Here is a 17,320-nt window from a genome sequence, read left to right as displayed (position 1 = left end):
ACTGAAAGGCTTATATTACCTATCGACTGCAGGTTGGCCATTAAGAAAGATAATCAGTCTTAGCTAAGGAAGTGACGTTACCTCCAGATCCCCAAGTATACTGCTGGCTGAAAAAGAGGTGAAGCAAACCTTGTCCAAAAGTCCTATAGGATAAAAATCGAACTCGGGTCATTCTTACTGCGAGATGAATGTGTTAGCAAATGCACCACCGTCTCCCCAAACTCTTCATAGGCCTCTAAAATGTTGATCTAGATAACACAGATTGGGAACGGAAGCAAGCCAGTTCCACCCCAAACACGATACCTGACATGCTTAAGGAGAGGACAGTGTATTTTCGATTATATAAAGACATTTCAAAGCTTTTCTCTTGGAAGAATTATACGCACAATCTGAGAAGTCGCTAATACTTCCAAGTGTGGGCATAATTCCTCGGTTTCAACAATTAGCAATGCTCTGGTAATCAACTTAACGGTATAATATTGTTCTCTCCTGAAGCATAGCAGCGAGGAATGAAACCTAATGGCAGAATATGAGCTTTTTGAATATTTGTGATTAAAAACGACGGTCAGGAGGAAGCTCGGAAATCAAGCTCACTGCATAATACAAGGAGTAATATATAAATTTTCCATTAACTCTTTCAATACGATTTTTTTTTTTTTTTTTTGTAGTTGCCAGACGATTTCATTAAGTACAGTTCATTAATTTTAACAAGCCCCCACCTGTCACCCTTCAGCCTCACCTGCCCCATACTCCTCATCCCGTCACCCCACACTCCCACAAGCCCTCCCCTCACCCTTCACCCCACACCCCCTCACCCCAAATCAGTCCTCTCATGCATGTAAAAGTGAGTGGCCGGCCCAGATTATAATTACGTAAAATATATCAGTGTCCAAACGGGCAGAAAAAAGCAAGTGGTTTAGCGCCCGTATTTATAAACTTTCTAAAGCCTGTGTAAAAGACTGATTGTTTTACCACTCTATGCGATGACTTCTTGTTTTTTATTATTGCTGTTACCAGACGATTTTATTCAGCCTAGGAAAACCCCCTCTGATTGTAAAGGGATTAACGAAGGCTATATCTAACTCTTTCAATTCGGAAAACTTAAATAAACTGAATAAAACCGTCTGAAAATGGCAAAAATAATAATAATAATAATAATAGAAAAAGGTAACAGAAGAGAAGGGGTTAAAAGCCTTGATAAATAAGTACCCTGGTGTGTGGAGAGAGAGAGAGAGAGAGAGAGAGAGAGAGAGAGAGAGAGGAAATATACTGAAGGGTTTACGTGCCGTGGTTTTTCTGGCGGCACCGGTTTTGGCTTTATTAAAATCGAGAGCAAATTGGATACTGATAATACAGCCTGATGGAGTAATAACCTGACAAACATGATGATAACTTGGCAAATATACAATCAAAATACCTGCTGATAACCTGACAGAGGGGCTGATAACCAGATAAAGAGGCTGATAACCAGATAATGACGCTGATAACATGATACGGATGCCGATAACCTGATACAGATGCTGATAACCTGATACAGATGCTGATAACCTGATACAGATGCTGATGACCAATAACGATCCTGATAACCTGATAAGGCTACTGATAACCTGACAGCCACTGATAACTCAATAAAGCCACTGATAACCTCATTATGATAACCTGATAGCCACTGATAACTCAATAAAGCCACTGATAACCTGATACTGATAACCTGACAGCCACTGACACCTCAATAAAGCCACTGAAAACCTCATACTGATAATGACAGCCACTGATAACCCAACAAGCCACTGATAACGAGATAACGAGACCCTGATAACCACTAATAACCCAAAAAGGCCACTGATAACCTGATACCTGATAACCTGACCCTAAAATCCTGCAGCACTGATTACTACTTTATTCTTGCTATTTTCAGACGATTTCACTCAGCCCTGGAGAGATTTTTTTTCGATCGGGAGGGGTTTGATATAGCGTTTTATTTTTTTACCGCTTCACCACGAGAACTTATTACAAAAAATCGGACTAAAATCGTCTGGAGGTACTTAGAACGAAGCAATAAAACGCGTCACCGGACTGAAAGGGTTGAATGGGAAGGGTGACAATAAATAAAATAAATAAATAAATTAATTAATAAACATGTCGGTGGTGTGAAGGAGTTGAAAAAAAAAAAGGGTGATATCTTTCCGACTATTGAGATATGTGAAACTGCTATACTCCTTTCATTTTAACTTGGCCTCAAATTGCCATCTCTCCACCATAAACAGCGAATTGTAATAACAGATCGACACTACAATATGATGCTAGTCGCGAAGAAGTGCTAAGAAACTGATACAGAGCCGTAGTACTGTCATATTCTGCCACTGAACTACGTGAAAAAAGCTGCGAAGGGACGAAAATCTGGGCCAGGTTAAGGTGAAAAGAGTGTAGTGATAAATTCCTTACATTATGGAGAGTGTGACACCTTAGCGATAGTTTTAATCAGAATCATGAAGAGTGCGACATACTGATAATAATTCTGAGTTAAATGATGAGCCTTATGACATCTCAGTAATAACCTTGAGTTAAATTACGATGAGTAGGACACCTTGGCGATTATTTTGAGCTAAATTATAAGGTGTGTGATTGTTTTAGAAGCTCAACAGGACAAGACAGATTTTAAAAGTAATCTCTTTTCCTTTCTCTTCTTCCTCTCTTCTCTAGTACTTCCTTCTTTACCTTTCCGAATTTCCTCTTCGTTCTTCTTCTGTATCCTTTCTCCTCTCTACCTCTCCTTCCTCTCTTCTCCCTATGCTTCTTCCTCGACCTTTTCTTTCCACCACTTCGTTTTCATTTATATCTTAATTCTCTTCTCCACCTCTTTTTTCACAAATCCTTCAGCTTTTACTTCCTTTGTCTCTCGATCTTCTTTCCTTTGCCTGTCTCTATTTAAGTCCTTCTCTTCTCTAGCTAAAGCGTTTCTCTACCTCTCTTCTCCTCTTCTTTCATCTCCTCTTCCTCGGCCACTTCTTTCTCACACTCTTTTCCCCTCTCCTCACCCTCTTCTCTCCTCAATCTCTTCTTTTTTCCTCTTGAGTCTTTTTTCATCTTCACATTAATCCCAGTTTTTCTTCACCTTCCCAACATTTCGATTTCTGATCTCATTTCACCTTTCATTTCTCTCTCCTCCCTCCACTTCTCCTTCCTCCCTGCTCCTTACCTCCACACCTTCAAAACTTTCTCTCCGCATCTATGCCGCATCTCCACTCACCTCTCTGTCTACTGATCTTCCACACCCAAGGCTTTAGGCAGGTAGACAGAAGGAGCTGACAGGGCAGAGAGACAGACAAGCAAAGTGACAGACAGACACGCAGGTACTTGTACGAAGATGGAAGATGGACATAGACAAGAACAAACACACACAGAGACAAGAAGGAACACACACACACACACACACACACACACACACACACACACACACACATCCACAGCTAAAGATATGCAAAGAGACAAGTGATCAGGAAGGAAAAAAGAACAACGTAGAAGGGTAGAAAACAGAGGGCAGACAGACAGACAAAACAGGCAGGCAGGTAAGCAGACGGCCTCAGTGTTACTTACGATTCTCTCACTAGCTTCACCACACTGAGAGAGAGAGAGAGAGAGAGAGAGAGAGAGAGAAGGGGCTTTAAAACCAAGGACTGCACAACCTCTTCTCACCTGTCTCACCTGTACTCTCTAATTAGCCCCGACATCCTGCTAATCAACCCCCTCGCCAACGCCACCACACGAGGACGAAATTTCAGCACTATTTTAGCTCTCCCCAGACGATTTTTATTCAGCATAGTGCTCCTCGCAGTGCTACATATGGCCTTAATTAGCACTTCAATTCTATACGTCCTTCTCTAAATTGGAAGAAAAAAATTTGTGATGAGAGAAGCAAATTGACGTATAAAAGTAAATTAGTTAACTCTTTCAAAACGATAGGCAAAGAGAGAGAGAGAGAGAGAGAGAATGCCATGCAAATATGGAGATTAATGGGGGGGGATTTTTCTCACCCTTACAGTAATCTCACCCTTACCGCAAGCTCACCCTTACAGTACAAGAGGTCATCTGAAGTATGATATCGCTGGCGGTATGAAAAATGCCCCTTCAAAAAAATAACAAAATAAAATAAAATTAAAAATACGATGCTATGGTACTAAAATGTGGACTCCTTAACCTGTTCAGTAAGAAAGGACTTCCTGAGTAGAAGAAATTTGAAGACACCAAGAATGTTACTACTACTACTGCTACTAATAATAATAATAATAATAATAATAATTATAATAATAATAATAATAATAATAATAATAATAATAACAATAATAATAAAATCAGGCCTCACCGAACTAAGCGATATTTACAAAGTTGGTCAACTCATAACAGACTAAAGGTACAAAGAACTAGGTAAGAACAGGCCTCACCTTACCCAACCAATTAACCTGCTCTCAAGATCGTCCTCTCGTAACCCCCTGATCTCGGTGGGTTTCTCTGAGCTGAATAAAATCGTCTGGCATCAGCAGGAATAAAATGCGAGATTATAACTTTGTTTGGTCTTCATAACGATGATGTAGCCTTTCTTCTTCTCTCGTTCTTTCATTATTATTATTATTATTATTATTATTATTATTGTCATTATCATTATTATTATTATTATAACTATTACATCAGACGATTTTACTCATTTCTGGGGAGACTCCTTACTATGACGGGGTCGATGTAGGCTTTACTTAACCCCTCCAGCTCCAAAAGTCTCCCCTGAGCAGAATAAAATCGCCTGAAGGTAGCAAGAATAATGCAGAAAAACAGCTAACCGGACTGAAAGGCTTAACCTATTATTAATGCATCTGGTTTCCCTAACTAAAAAACTAATAATGATAATAATCTGATAGCAAGTTCGTAATTCCTGGCTAAATATTGAAAATCGTCCCCTAATCCCTCCTGTACCATGATGTCTTATTATAGTTACACTCTTTCTACCGTCAGACGATTTTATTCGGCTTTATGGAGACCTGTGGCAGTGAAGGGGGTTTGGAAGATATCCGACCATCCCTAAAATTTTAAGTTAAGGGGGTTACGGCTCTTAAAATCCGACAGATGGGCATTTTGAACTCGGTTTCTCTAAACTCTCATCCTTCCCACAACCTCAATTCTCCGTCTCCTAAACCCCTTCTCCACCTTTCTAACCCCCTCCTCCTCCCCTTCTACACCCCTCCCTCTCTACCCTTCCTTCTCAACTCCTCCCCCCCTCTCCTAAACCCCTCCCTCCCAACCCCCCCTGACTTTAGAGAGAGGATGGTCTAAAAACAAACAAGCCATCAGACAGACAAGAAGAAGAAGACTAGTAGTACGAGATCTGACCACCAGGGGGCTTAGATTGGCCCGGGTAAAAACGTATATTGATACTGACAGAATAAGATTATGTGTAAAGAGCAGATGGTCAGAGAGAGAGAGAGAGAGAGAGAGAGAGAGAGAGAGAGAGAGAGAGAGAGAGAGAGAGAGAGAGAGAGAGAATTAAAACAGGGGTGGTGGACGGGCAAATGAGGGAGGGGGTAGGAAAAATAGGGGGTTAGGCGGGGCGAGTGAGAAACAGACAGCTATGGTGTTGAGAGAGAGAGAGAGAGAGAGAGAGAGAGAGAGAGAGAGAGAGAGAGAGAGAGAGAGGTGACACAGATACAGAAGCTACACAGACCTTCCAGTGCTAACCACGTGATTCGGCCTTAATATATCTGTAAACATCCGTAAAATCTCAGAAGCAGTTAAAGAGAAAAGGATCACTGGTGTGGATCAGACGGCCCTCCCTCACCCCCAACACCTGAGTTCAAGGGGTGTAGAGGAAAATGTTTATAAACAACTCGATGCAGTTTATAAATACCTGTTGGCAATGTTGCTGAACAGAAGAAACTATATGGACACACGAATGTCTTCTTGTAGTTCTTAGCAGGATCTCTCTCCTTCCATCCATCTATTTACCCATTCTTCCACCTCTCTCTCTCACTCTCTCACTCTCTCTCTCCCTCTCTCCCTGTATATATATATATATATATATATATATATATATATATATATATATATATATATATATATATATATATATATATATATATATATATGAGATAAAAAGGCAATGGGTCAGTTTAAGATATTTCATGCAATCAGAGGTCAGAAAAACAGAGCTTCAGAAAGTGAGTGAGTGAAAGGGAAACAAAAGGTCCCACGGTCGAAGCAGTCTAGGGAGGAGGCAGGGTGAGGAAAGACTTAAATAAAAGTGAGAAAACAAAAGGCCAGGTGAAGCAGGGTAAGGCAGAGTGAGGAGTGAGGTAGGGTGAAGGAGGAGACGGGTGTGAGGTGTGGCAGGGGAAAGGTGAAAGGAGAGGCAAGGACGAAAAAATACAGGTGAGGCAAAGTTAGGAGTTTGGCAGGGTGAGGGGTGAGGCTGGGGGGAGTGAGGTACGAGAGTGGTCAGGCAGACTAAAAAAGGGACAGGTAAGATGAGAAGCATGAGGTTGGGGAGAAAAAAAAAATGGCGAAGCAGGAGAGGAGTCAGGTAGGGTGGCAAGCAGAAGAAAGATTAAAGAGGAGAAATCTGAGACAGGTAAAACAAGCTGAGGCAGGGTGAGGCAGAGTGGTTGAGCCAGGCAGAAACAAGGGTGAGGCAGGGTGGGTGAGGCAGGCAGGCAGGTGGCAGGTGTGCGGATGGACTCTCAGTCAGAAGGTAATTATGTGCGATCAGCAGGGGACAAGTTAAGGTAAAGTGAGGCAGGAGACAATGAGGTAAGGCAAGATACGGCAGGTGAGACAGGAGACAATGAGGTGTGACAGAGTAAGGCACGTGGGAGGCAAGGCAGAGTGATGCAGTAAGGAGAGGAGTGAGGCGGGCAAGATACGGCTGAAGCAAGACGGAACAGAAAAGCAGAAAAATTGGAGGCAAGTGAAACAAAGTAATGTACACGACAAGTAAAGCAATGAGGAGACAGTGAGGCGAGGCAGGAGATAATAAGGTGAGACAGAAGACAATGAGGGGTTAGGCAGGAGGAGACAGTAGGATGAGGCAGGGGGAGACAAGGTGAAACAAGACACAGTGAGGGGAAGCTGGGTGAGGCAGGAGACAATGAAATGAGGCGCAAGAGACGGACATTAGGTAAGGTTTAGGTGGGAGATTGTTGAGGTGAGGCAAGAGACAGTTATGAGAGGCATGGCAAGGCAGGAGACCGTGAGGTTAGGCAAGAGACAGTATGTGGAGGCAGGGTTAGGCATGAGGTAGTTGGGTTGAGCCAGGGTTAAAAGCAAGGGGAAGTGAGGTGAGGTAGGAGACAGTGAGGAGAGGCATGGTGCGGCAGAAAACTGTGAGATAAGGCAGGACTTTGTTGAGGTGAGGCATGGTGAGACAGGGACAGACAGTAAATGATTGAGAAGAGGCAGAGATAGGCAGAAGACAGGTGGGGTGAGGCAGTATGAGGCAGGAGACAGTGAGGTGAGGCAGGTGGTGGGTGTGTGGGCCCGGTAAGTCAGCAGGTAATTGTGTGTGATCAGCAGGTAGGGTGGTCTGGTGTTGTCGCGACCTGGTGAGAACCCTCGTACCACACACAATTTATCGTTCACCAGGCTACCACCAGGAGAAGGAGGAGGAGGAGGAGGAGGAGGAGGAGAAGGAGGAGGAGAAGGAGGAGGAGGAGGAGGAGGGTATGTGATGTGGGTTGGTGTGGTGAGGGCTGGTGTGGGCTGGTGAGGGCGGGTGTGGGCTAGTGAGGGCTGATGTGGGCTGGTAAGGGCTGGTAAATGCTGGACTGAGGGCCGATGTGGACAGGTGTAGGCCATAGTGAGGGCTGGTGTGGGCTGAGGGCTGGTGAGGGCTGTGGGCTGGTGGGGGCTGATGTGAACTGGTGGGGGCTGGTAAGGACTCAGGGCTGACGACTGACGAAGACTGAGGGCTGAAGGCTGGTGAGGGTTGAGTACTGAGGGCTGGTGAGGACTGAGGGCTGGTGAGGGCTGAGGGCTGATGAGGACTGAGAGCTGGTGAGGGCTAAGGGTTGGTGAGGACTGAGGGCTGGTAAAGACTGAGGGTTGGTGAGGACTGAGGACTGGTGAGGGCTGTTAAGGGCTGGTGAGGGCTGTTAAGGGCTGGTGAGGGGAAGTAAGGGTTGGTGAGGGCTGGTAAGGGCTGATGAAGGCTGGTGAGGGCTTGTGAGGGCTGGTAAGGGCTGGTGAGGACTTGTGACGGCTAGTAAGGGCTGGTGAGGGCTGTTAAGGGCTGATAAGGGGTGGTGAGGGCTGGTAAGGGGTGGTGAGGGCTGGTAAGGGGTGGTTAGGGCTGGTAAGTGGTGGTGGGGGTTGGTAAGGGCTGGTATGGGTTGGTATGGGGTGATGAGGGCTGGTGAGGGCTGGTATGGGCTGGTAAGGGCTGGTGAGGGCTGGTATGGGCTGGTAAAGGCTGGTGAGGGCTGGTAAGGGCTGGTATGGGCTGGTAAGGGCTGGTGAGGGCTGGGAAGGGGTAGTGAGAGCTGGTAAGGACTGGTAAGGGCTGCGAGAGCTAGTAAGGGCTGGTGAGTGCTGGTAAGGGCTGGTGAGGACTGGTAAGGGCTGGTGAGGGCTGATAAGGGCTGGTAAGGGCTGGTGAGGGCTGGTGAGGGGGAGTAAGGGTTGGTGAGGGCTGGTGAGGGGGAGTAAGGGTTGGTGAGGGCTGGTGAGGGTTGGTAAGGGCTGGTGAGGGCTGGTAAGGGCTGGTGAAGGCTGATAAGGGCTGATAAGGGCTGATAAGGGCTGGAATGGGCTAGTAAGGGGTGGTGAGGGCTGGTAAGGGGTAGTGAAGGGGTGTAGGGGCTGGTAAGGGCTAGTGAGTACTGGTAAGGGCTGGTAACGGCTGGTGATGGCTGATAAGGGCTGGTGAGGGCTGGTAAGGGCTGGTGAGGATTGATAAGGGCTGGTGAGGGCTGGTAAGGGCTGATTAGGGCTGGTAAGGACTGGTGAGAGCTGGTAAGGGCTGATATGGGCTGGTAAGGGCTGATAAGGGCTGGTGAGGATTGATAAGGGCTGGTGAGGGCTGGTAAAGGCTTGTGAGGTCTGGTAAGGGCTGGTAAGGGCTGATAAGGGCTGGTGAAGGCTGGTAAGGGCTGGTGAAGGCTGGTAAGGGCTGATAAGGGCTGGTGAGGGCTGGTGAAGGCTGGTAAGGGCTGGTGAAGGCTGGTGAGGACTGGTAAGGGCCGCTGAGGGCCGGTAAGGGCTGGTGAGGGCTGTTGAGCGCTTTTGAGGGCTGGTGAGGACTGGTAAGGGCTGGTGAGGGCTGGTAAGGGCTGGTGAGGGCTGATGAGGGCTGGTAAGGGTTCGTGAGGGCTGGTAAGGGCTGGTGAGGGTTGGTGAGGGTTTGTGAGGGCTGGTAAGGATTGGTAAGAGCTGATAAGGGCTGGTAAAAGCTGGTGAGGGCTGGTAAGGGCTGGTGGGGGCTGATAAGGGCTGGTAAGGGCTGATAAGGGCTGGTGAGGGCTTAGGACCTACTCAGACCACACAGATGGTCTGGGTCGACCTGCCAGGTGAGGTGGTAATTTAAAATGATTACGTGGCGCCCTCACTCTTGCCTCACCCCTTGCCTCAATCCTGCCTCACCTCTTGCCTCAGTCCTACCTCATCCCTTGCCTCAATCCTGCCTCACCCCTTGCCTCAGTCCTACCTCATCCCTTGCTTCAACTCGTACTTCTCATACCTTGCCTTACTCCTACTTCACACACCCTGCCTCACTCCTACCTGACCCCTTGTCTCACTCCTGCCTCGCCCCTTACCTCATTACTACTCACTCATTGACTCACTCCTGCCGCACCCCTTGCATCACTCCTTGCCACATTCCTGCCTTACTCCTTACCTCACTCCTAGCTCACCCATTGCCTCACTGCTGCCTCACCCCTTTTCTCACTCTTGCCTCATCCGCTGCCTTATTCCCATCTTACCTCTTGCTTCACACCTACCTCACCCTTTGTCTCATTCCTTCACCTTCTGCCTCACTTATGCCTGACTCCTTGCCTCACTCCTGCCTCATCCCTCTCCTAAATCCTTCCTCACCCCTTGCCTCACTTCTGCTTTATCCCTTTCCTCAATCCTTCCTCATCCTTTGCCTCACTCCTACTTCAGTCATTGCCTTATTCCTACCTTACCCTTGCCCCACTCCTGCCTCACTCCATGCCCCACTCCTGCCTCAACCTTTGTCTCACTCCTGCCTCATCTCTTGCCTCAGTCCTGCCTCACCCCTTTCCTCACTCCTGCCTCACCCCATGACTTCATCCCAGCATCACTTCTTCCTCATCCCTTGCCTCACTGCTGCCTCACGCCTTGACTCACCCCTGCCTCATTCTTGTCTGACCCTTGCCTCACTTCTTGCCTATCTTCTGCCTCACCCCTTGCCTCACCTCTACTGACACCTGCCTACCTGCCTATTACACCTCACCTGTTTCGATGTAGCATTATATGGAACAGAACATAAGAGAGAGAGAGAGAGAGAGAGAGAGAGAGAGAGAGAGAGAGAGAGAGAGAGAGAGAGAGAGAGAGGAATCTGCAAGTGAAGTCTAAGAGAAGGAAAGAAGAAGGAACGAAGAAGGAAAGGAAGAAAAAGAGGAAGAAAAGGAGGGAGAAAAGAGGATGGAAGGGAGGGGAAAGAGAGGAAGAAAAGGAGGGGAAAGAGAGGAGGAGGAGGAGGAGAAAAAGAAAGGATGGTAGAGAGGGAAGCAGAGATGAAGAGAAGGGGAGGAGAAAGTAGAGAGAGGAGAGGAAGAGGAGAAAGAACAGAAGAGGATGGGAAGACAGGAGAGAAGAGACGAAGGAAAGAAAAGGCAGGGGAATGAGAAGAGGAAATGAGTGGGAAAAAAATAGAGGAGAAGAAGAGAGAAGAGACAGAAGGTAAAAAAAGAAGATGGAAGATGGTTAGAAACAGAAGAGAGGAGGAAGAGAGGTGAGGAGGCAGCAGAGATGAGGATGCGAGAGAGGAATGAAAGAAAGAGGCAGAGACGAGAAGGGAAGGGAGAGGGAACTGACACGAGACGAAGAGAGGAGTGAGAGATAAAGTAGAAGACGAGAAGAAGATAGGGAGAAGAAAGAAGACAAGAAAATGAAGGTAAGACAAAGAAAGAAATTGGAAGACAGGGATGAAGAATGAAAAAAGGGCAAGGAAAAAAGACGAATATAACCTGAATAACTAGGGAACATAAAATAAGAGCCTAACAGAGAGAAACGAAAGTGAAATGAGGCGAAACAGAGGAGGAGAACGGGGAAGACAAAAGTGAAAGTTAGCTAGTAGAGAAAATAAGGTGAGAGAGAGAAAAAGTGGACTAAAGAAAAAAGAAAGCGAGAGAGGGGAGAGAGAGTGTGTAGCATTATCTTTACATTTGATCTGACATTACGAAACTGAAAATTGGAGTGTAATATCCGTAGAGTCATAATTTGCGGTGTCGCGCTGGCTGGAGGGTGGAACGTGTTAAGGCAGGTTTGAGGACGTGCTGTGTGTGTGTGTGTGTGTGCGTGTGTGTGTGTGTAAAACCGCCAATAGCCTTATGAAATCTTGCTCAACTGTTATTAAAGAAAGTTATAGACATATTTGATCTCACTTCACTACAGGATGTGTTTTATAACCTGAGATCTCCCTCCTTCAGCTCAGTCGATGGCCAAGTGTAGTCAGACTGGAGGATCGAGCTGACTAGTAACCAAGGAGACTCTCCCACCTCACAGATAATGGGGCTTCGAATTTCACCTAACCAACCGTGGGAGTGGTCCAGTTCCCTCAGGTGAAAGCAAATTCACTAGAGTTGGGGATGCCAGATGTGTAAAGGGATTAATGACCGCAACTGTACGTGTGTATGTATGTCTTCTCTCACGTTCTTTCTCTCCCCTTTTCTTCTCCTCCCTCTTCTCTTGTTTATACTTTCTTTTTTATTTTCTTTCTTTCTTCTTTGTTCTTCTCATTTCCGTATTCTCTGTTCTTCTTCCTCTTTCCTCTGCACCTCTCCCTCCCTGCTTTCTCTTTTTCTTCTTCTTTCTCTTCCCTCTCTTCTTTCATCTTCCTCTTCTCTTTCCCCTTCATATTTTTCCTCCCTCTTACTCTTCTCCATTCTCCTCCTCTTTTGTCTTCACTCTCTCCGCTCATCTCCACTGTTTTCATCATCTTCCTTTCATTTTCTCTTCTCTTTTCTTTTCTCATTCTCTGTTTCTCCCTTCCTCTCTCCCTCTCTTCTTTTTGTCTCCTCCCTTCTTCCTCTTCTCCAACGACCCCTGTTCTTTCTCCCTCTTCTTTCTCCTTCCTTCCCTCTTCTCCTTTCCTCCTTCCATCATACTCTAACTTCCTCTTCCTCTCATTTCTCTGTTCTTCCTCTTCTTCCCATCTTTTCCCTCTTCTTCCTTCTCCTTTCTCTTCTTCTCCTTTCCTCTTCTCTTCCCTCTCTATTTCTTCCCTGCGTCTTTTTTCGTAATCCCGTCTTCCTCCCCTTCTTTCTTTTTTCCTCTTTTTTTCCCTTTTCTTTCTATTTTCCTCTTCCACTTCTTCCTTGCATCTTTTCCTTCCTTCTTCCTCCTCCTCCTCCTCCTCTTCTTCGCCACCTCCTCAGAGCCACCAGAGCGTGACCAAGAGAGCGTCTCCACCAGGGTTGATAACAGGCCAAGGACAAAATAAAGGAGGAGGAGGAGGAGGAGGAGGAGGAGCAGGAGGAGGAGGAGGAGGAGGAGGAGGAGGAAAGAAAAAGAAGAAGGGTACTACACAATAAACAGTGCAATACGTAAAGAGGAAAAAATGAAAACAGTCCTACTAATCTGGAGTAGCAGTTTAGGAGGTAGTGTAGTGTAGTGTAGTGTAGTGTAGTTTTAGTGTGAGACAGTACCCATGCTATAACTTTTTTGAGGGAGTAGTGGAATGAGAAGCTTTACTGAACTCTCTCTCTCTCTCTCTCTCTCTCTCTCTCTCTCTGCCTACCTTTCACCTCTCATCCTTTACCCCTCTCTTTCCCCCATCCTTATCCCTCCCTTTCAACCCCTCGTCCCTTACCCTGACCCCTTATCGCTCACCCCCTCCTTCCCCCAACCTTCACCCTGCACCCCTTACTCCCATCCACCCTCCTCCTTCCCCCACCCTCACTCCTCATCCTCTCCTTCCTCCAACCCCAATCCTCAACCCTCTCCTTCTCCCACACTCCCTCTCACCTCTCATCTCATTGGCTTTCCTGGTAAACGGAAATAAACTGCTTTACTAGGTTATACTCGTATATTTAAACTGCCTCCCTCATTACCTGGACGTTTTTTATCAAATATTCTTGCTACCACCAACGCGATTATATACTGCCATTGCGAGACATTGTACTAGGGCAACAAGCAGAGGTTAGGTCGCAATAGTATAGGCAACACCTTCCAATATTTGACGGTCGCTTATGAACCCCAGGATGAGTGTAAAGAGTGCTTAGTCTCTCTGCTTTGCTGGTGAATGTACTCTATACAGTAGCAGGCAGGTTAACCACATTTCCACACAGATGATCTATAAACATCAGCAAATATACGAAGCGTAAGAATGTCTTGTGGTTAAGTCATTAAATTATATACATATGTATATATGTATACATAATATGTATTTATATATATATATATATATATATATATATATATATATATATATATATATATATATATATATATATATATATATATATACTTTGGGATGGACCAAAGTTAAAACTGACGGCAACGGGGAAAGTGAGAATCGGCGGGTAGTCTAAAGAAAGGGTGTGAGTCGTGGTGGACAGTAATTCTTATCTGAAATGGCCTATGCTCATATTACCTGAAAAAGCGCACTGACAGACCAACCATTGCTGCTGTCAGTGCATCCACCTCACCCTATCGTTTGAGGTGCGGATATGAGTTTGGACGACATGCTAGGGGTAATTACACAGGCGTGCTGCTATGAAACCGGTATAAACATTTTCACAAAAGGATACCATCGACACAACACGTAATAATACTCTCAAGCGCAAGTCGCACAGGTGAAGCACAACGGGGAATCCTCATCCATGTTAACCTCTCTGTCTCTCTCTCTCTCTCTCTCTCTCTCTCTCTCTCTCTCTCTCTCTTAATCTGGAAACTGGGTCACTGAAACGTCGACCTTTGACAAGAACCTATCACATTTTCCTGACTGCATTCCCGCGCCAGAGAAATTTCGTGACGAGTGATACTTGCAACTGATGTGGGCGTTATCATCCTCTCCCCGAACTGGTCTCAGCTGTGAGGGTATTGGGGGCACTGGCTGGGAGTTCGGGAGTTCACCAGCATCCTTCAATTTTAGGGCCAACACCTGCCACCTGACCATCTGTCCCACGTTTTCACAAATTTGATCAGGACGCTTTGTTGTCGTAAAAGATACACCCAGAAACTTTGCCCGAATCCGGAAAACAACTTCGATGTGCCAGTAAGTAACGTAAAGCTCCACTGCACATCTCTTAACTTCTTACAGCTGGCCAAAATGTGGACAGGGTGTTGCTTACTACGAAGGATGAACACCGAACAAGCTAACATTTATTTTCATTGTGGCCGGCTCTAGGTCTGAAATAATGATGGTCCGTTCCCTGAGGCCCAGTATTCCTTTCCTCCTACGTGTCACACACCTTTACATGTAACCACTTGGGCAGTAACACCCATCGTCCATATTTAATCCATGCTAGGGATTTCTCATTCAAGTCTGGTGTAAAGGTATTTATGGGGATATTTCTATGACGTCGGTGGGTCCTGTGGGAGATCAATAATGTCTGATTCAACAATGTTCAGTTAATCACATGGATCCCTATCGCAACCCAGGACGATTCGACTTCACGTCCTCTCAAAATGCAGATGGCCTCTCTAATACTCAATGTGGTCTGTTCCTCCCTTTATTTTTTGGGAGGTTTAAGGGCCGTATTATATGGGGTTTAAGAGGCTTCGAAGCAACTCATTTTGTGCTACCTATATTTTACACCTTATCAATCCCTCATACGCTATTACATCGTTTTAAAGTCCACACATATACTGCATTTTCCATCAACAACATACAAGGGGATGCAGAGCGGCAATGTGCATAGAAAGTCGCTAAGTATGAGGTGTTACATCTCTAAGTCACACAGAATATGACGATGACTTCTTTTATACCGTACTGTTGCTTACCCAGTTTTATTATGGTAAAGGAGAGACGCACTTTGAGGGAATTAAAACACAGGATGGCTTAGTGGTCGAATGCTTCTGTTTGGGTCAAAGTCATTGATCTGAATCCCGTAGCGATGACTGTTGGATGTGTGATCCTGTAATGCCACTAAGGACGTTGGCTGGTCACCTAACCTTACATGTATGTGTGTGTGTGTGTGTGTGTGTGTGTGTGTGTGTGTGTGTGTGTGTGTGTGTGTGTGTGTGTGTGTGTGTGTGTGTGTGTGTGTGTGTGTGTGTGTGTGTGTGTGTGTGTGTGTGTGTGTGTGTGTGTGTGTGTGTGTGTGTGTGTGTGTGTGTGTGTGTGTGTGTGTGTGTTTCATATTACCACCACACACAAAACACACTTTCCAACGCCACAGTCACCACACAAGTACAGCATCGGCGAGCATCTAGCAGTGAGAGTAAATTCCACACAGCTCCCTACTTCACACTCCATACTTCAAACCTGCGTCCCCCCAACAACAACAGCAAGAAGAAGCACCCCGTAACTTCATGACCAGGCAGGGGAGGGGGTGTTATTGGCCGCAAACGAGTTCTGTCCACTCATTTACAGTGAGATAAGGTTGAGGAAGTGTGTGTGGGGTGGGTGTGAGGACGGTGATCGGGGTTAATAATTAAGACTTGAGTTTTGTGTGTGTGTGTGTGTGTGTGTGTGTGTGTGTGTGTGTGTGTGTGTGTGTGTGTGTGTGTGTGTGTGTGTGTGTGTGTGTGTGTGTGTGTGTGTGTGTGTGTGTTGATAACAGTTTATGAGGGTGGGTGTTCTGTATAACGCCATGACTTTCTTGTTCAGTTCTCTCTCTCTCTCTCTCTCTCACACACACACACACACACACACACACACATCCTTTTCCCCCACTTCCACCTTCACTTCATGCCCATGCCTCCTTCTTCTCTTCATCCCCTCCTCCCCACCCCTCTCCTCTCTCCACCACCATCATCACCATCACCATCATCATTCCCTATCACCTCCGCATCATACCCATTATTGCTCCTACCTCAGTCCATTTCATCATCATCACCGCCATCGCAATCTCTTTCATCTTCCATTTTTCCGGATCGGCATGGGGAAAATTCTGATGAAGTATTGTGTGTGTGTGTGTGTGTGTGTGTGTGTGTGTGTGTGTGTGTGAGAGAGAGAGAGAGAGAGAGAGAGAGAGAGAGAGAGAGAGAAAGCACCTGCGCATGTGAAAGCTATGCTTCTGCAAAAGTGTGTGTGTGTGTGTGTGTGTGTGTGTGTGTGTGTGTGTGTGTGTGTGTGTGTGTGTGTGTGTGTGTGTGTGTGTGTGTGAGAGAGAGAGAGAGAGAGAGAGAGAGAGAGAGAGAGAGAGAGCACTTGCGCATGTGAAAGCTATGCTTCTGCAAAAGTGTGTGTGTGTGTGTGTGTGTGTGTGTGTGTGTGTGTGTGTGTGTGTGTGTGTGTGTGTGTGTGTGTGTGTGTGTGTGTGTGTGTGTGTGTGAGAGAGAGAGAGAGAGAGAGAGAGAGAGAGAGAGAGAGAGAAAGCACTTGCGCATGTGAAAGCTATGCTTCTGCAAAAGTGTGTGTGTGTGTGTGTGTGTGTGTGTGTGTGTGTGTGTGTGTGTGTGCAGGCGCGCACACACGAACTTCACTCCTACGAACTTTTACCCAATCCTTCGACGGTCCTTTGATGATCACCGCATAATTAACACAAGAGGAGCAAAAGCAGAGTCCGTTTTAACAACACCCGTAATAAATACAAAGACTTAACCACCTAATCTTCAATGAACCACAACATAAATACTACAGGTGCCTTTTTAAATAACAGAATATATACTACGGAAAAACGAAGGGAATTATATTGGTCTGCTGATGCCTATAATATACTTCTATGCGGCAAACCAACGCAGCGCTTAATCCCTATAATTCTGTTCCTTTTACGATTGCTTGGCCTAATCAAGTTATTAAGGGGATGGATGTTTAAGTGGGTATAATTAGCGTGCAGAGAGGGTTATTATCATATTGTGGGGATGGGAGGAGTGGGGGGAGAGCAGGGGAGGGAGAGGAGGAGGGAGTCTGGTTGGTGAGGTAAGGACTGGGAAGTGAGGAAGGGGTCATGTGAGTTTAGGAGATGGGAGGGGGAAGGGGTGGAGGTGAAGC

At 46.1% G+C, this 17,320-nt stretch overlaps 1 protein-coding gene across 1 annotated transcript in view; it reads right to left on the bottom strand.

The window, feature by feature from the left end:
• The window catches only part of LOC145403780 (uncharacterized), a 15,331-nt gene extending 993 nt beyond the window's left edge, over positions 1–14,338 (bottom strand). Inside the window, exons 1-6 of the mRNA XM_080275459.1 lie at positions 14,166–14,338; positions 9,300–9,478; positions 9,130–9,248; positions 8,570–8,758; positions 8,331–8,529; positions 7,732–8,075 (exon numbers count right to left, since the gene is read on the bottom strand). Of these exons, the coding sequence (XP_080131585.1) occupies positions 7,732–8,075; positions 8,331–8,529; positions 8,570–8,758; positions 9,130–9,248; positions 9,300–9,478; positions 14,166–14,338 (1,203 nt within the window). The remainder of the gene's footprint in view (positions 1–7,731; positions 8,076–8,330; positions 8,530–8,569; positions 8,759–9,129; positions 9,249–9,299; positions 9,479–14,165) is intronic.
• Between the last annotated feature and the right edge of the window lie 2,982 nt (positions 14,339–17,320).

Source organism: Coenobita brevimanus, chromosome 61, assembly GCF_032717465.1.
Source record: "Coenobita brevimanus isolate Jiangsu-jjx chromosome 61, ASM3271746v2, whole genome shotgun sequence".
In the NCBI taxonomy this organism is placed as follows: Eukaryota; Metazoa; Arthropoda; class Malacostraca; order Decapoda; family Coenobitidae; genus Coenobita; species Coenobita brevimanus.
Note: the sequence above shows the minus strand (reverse complement) of the source record. Positions and strands in the feature narration are given on the sequence as shown.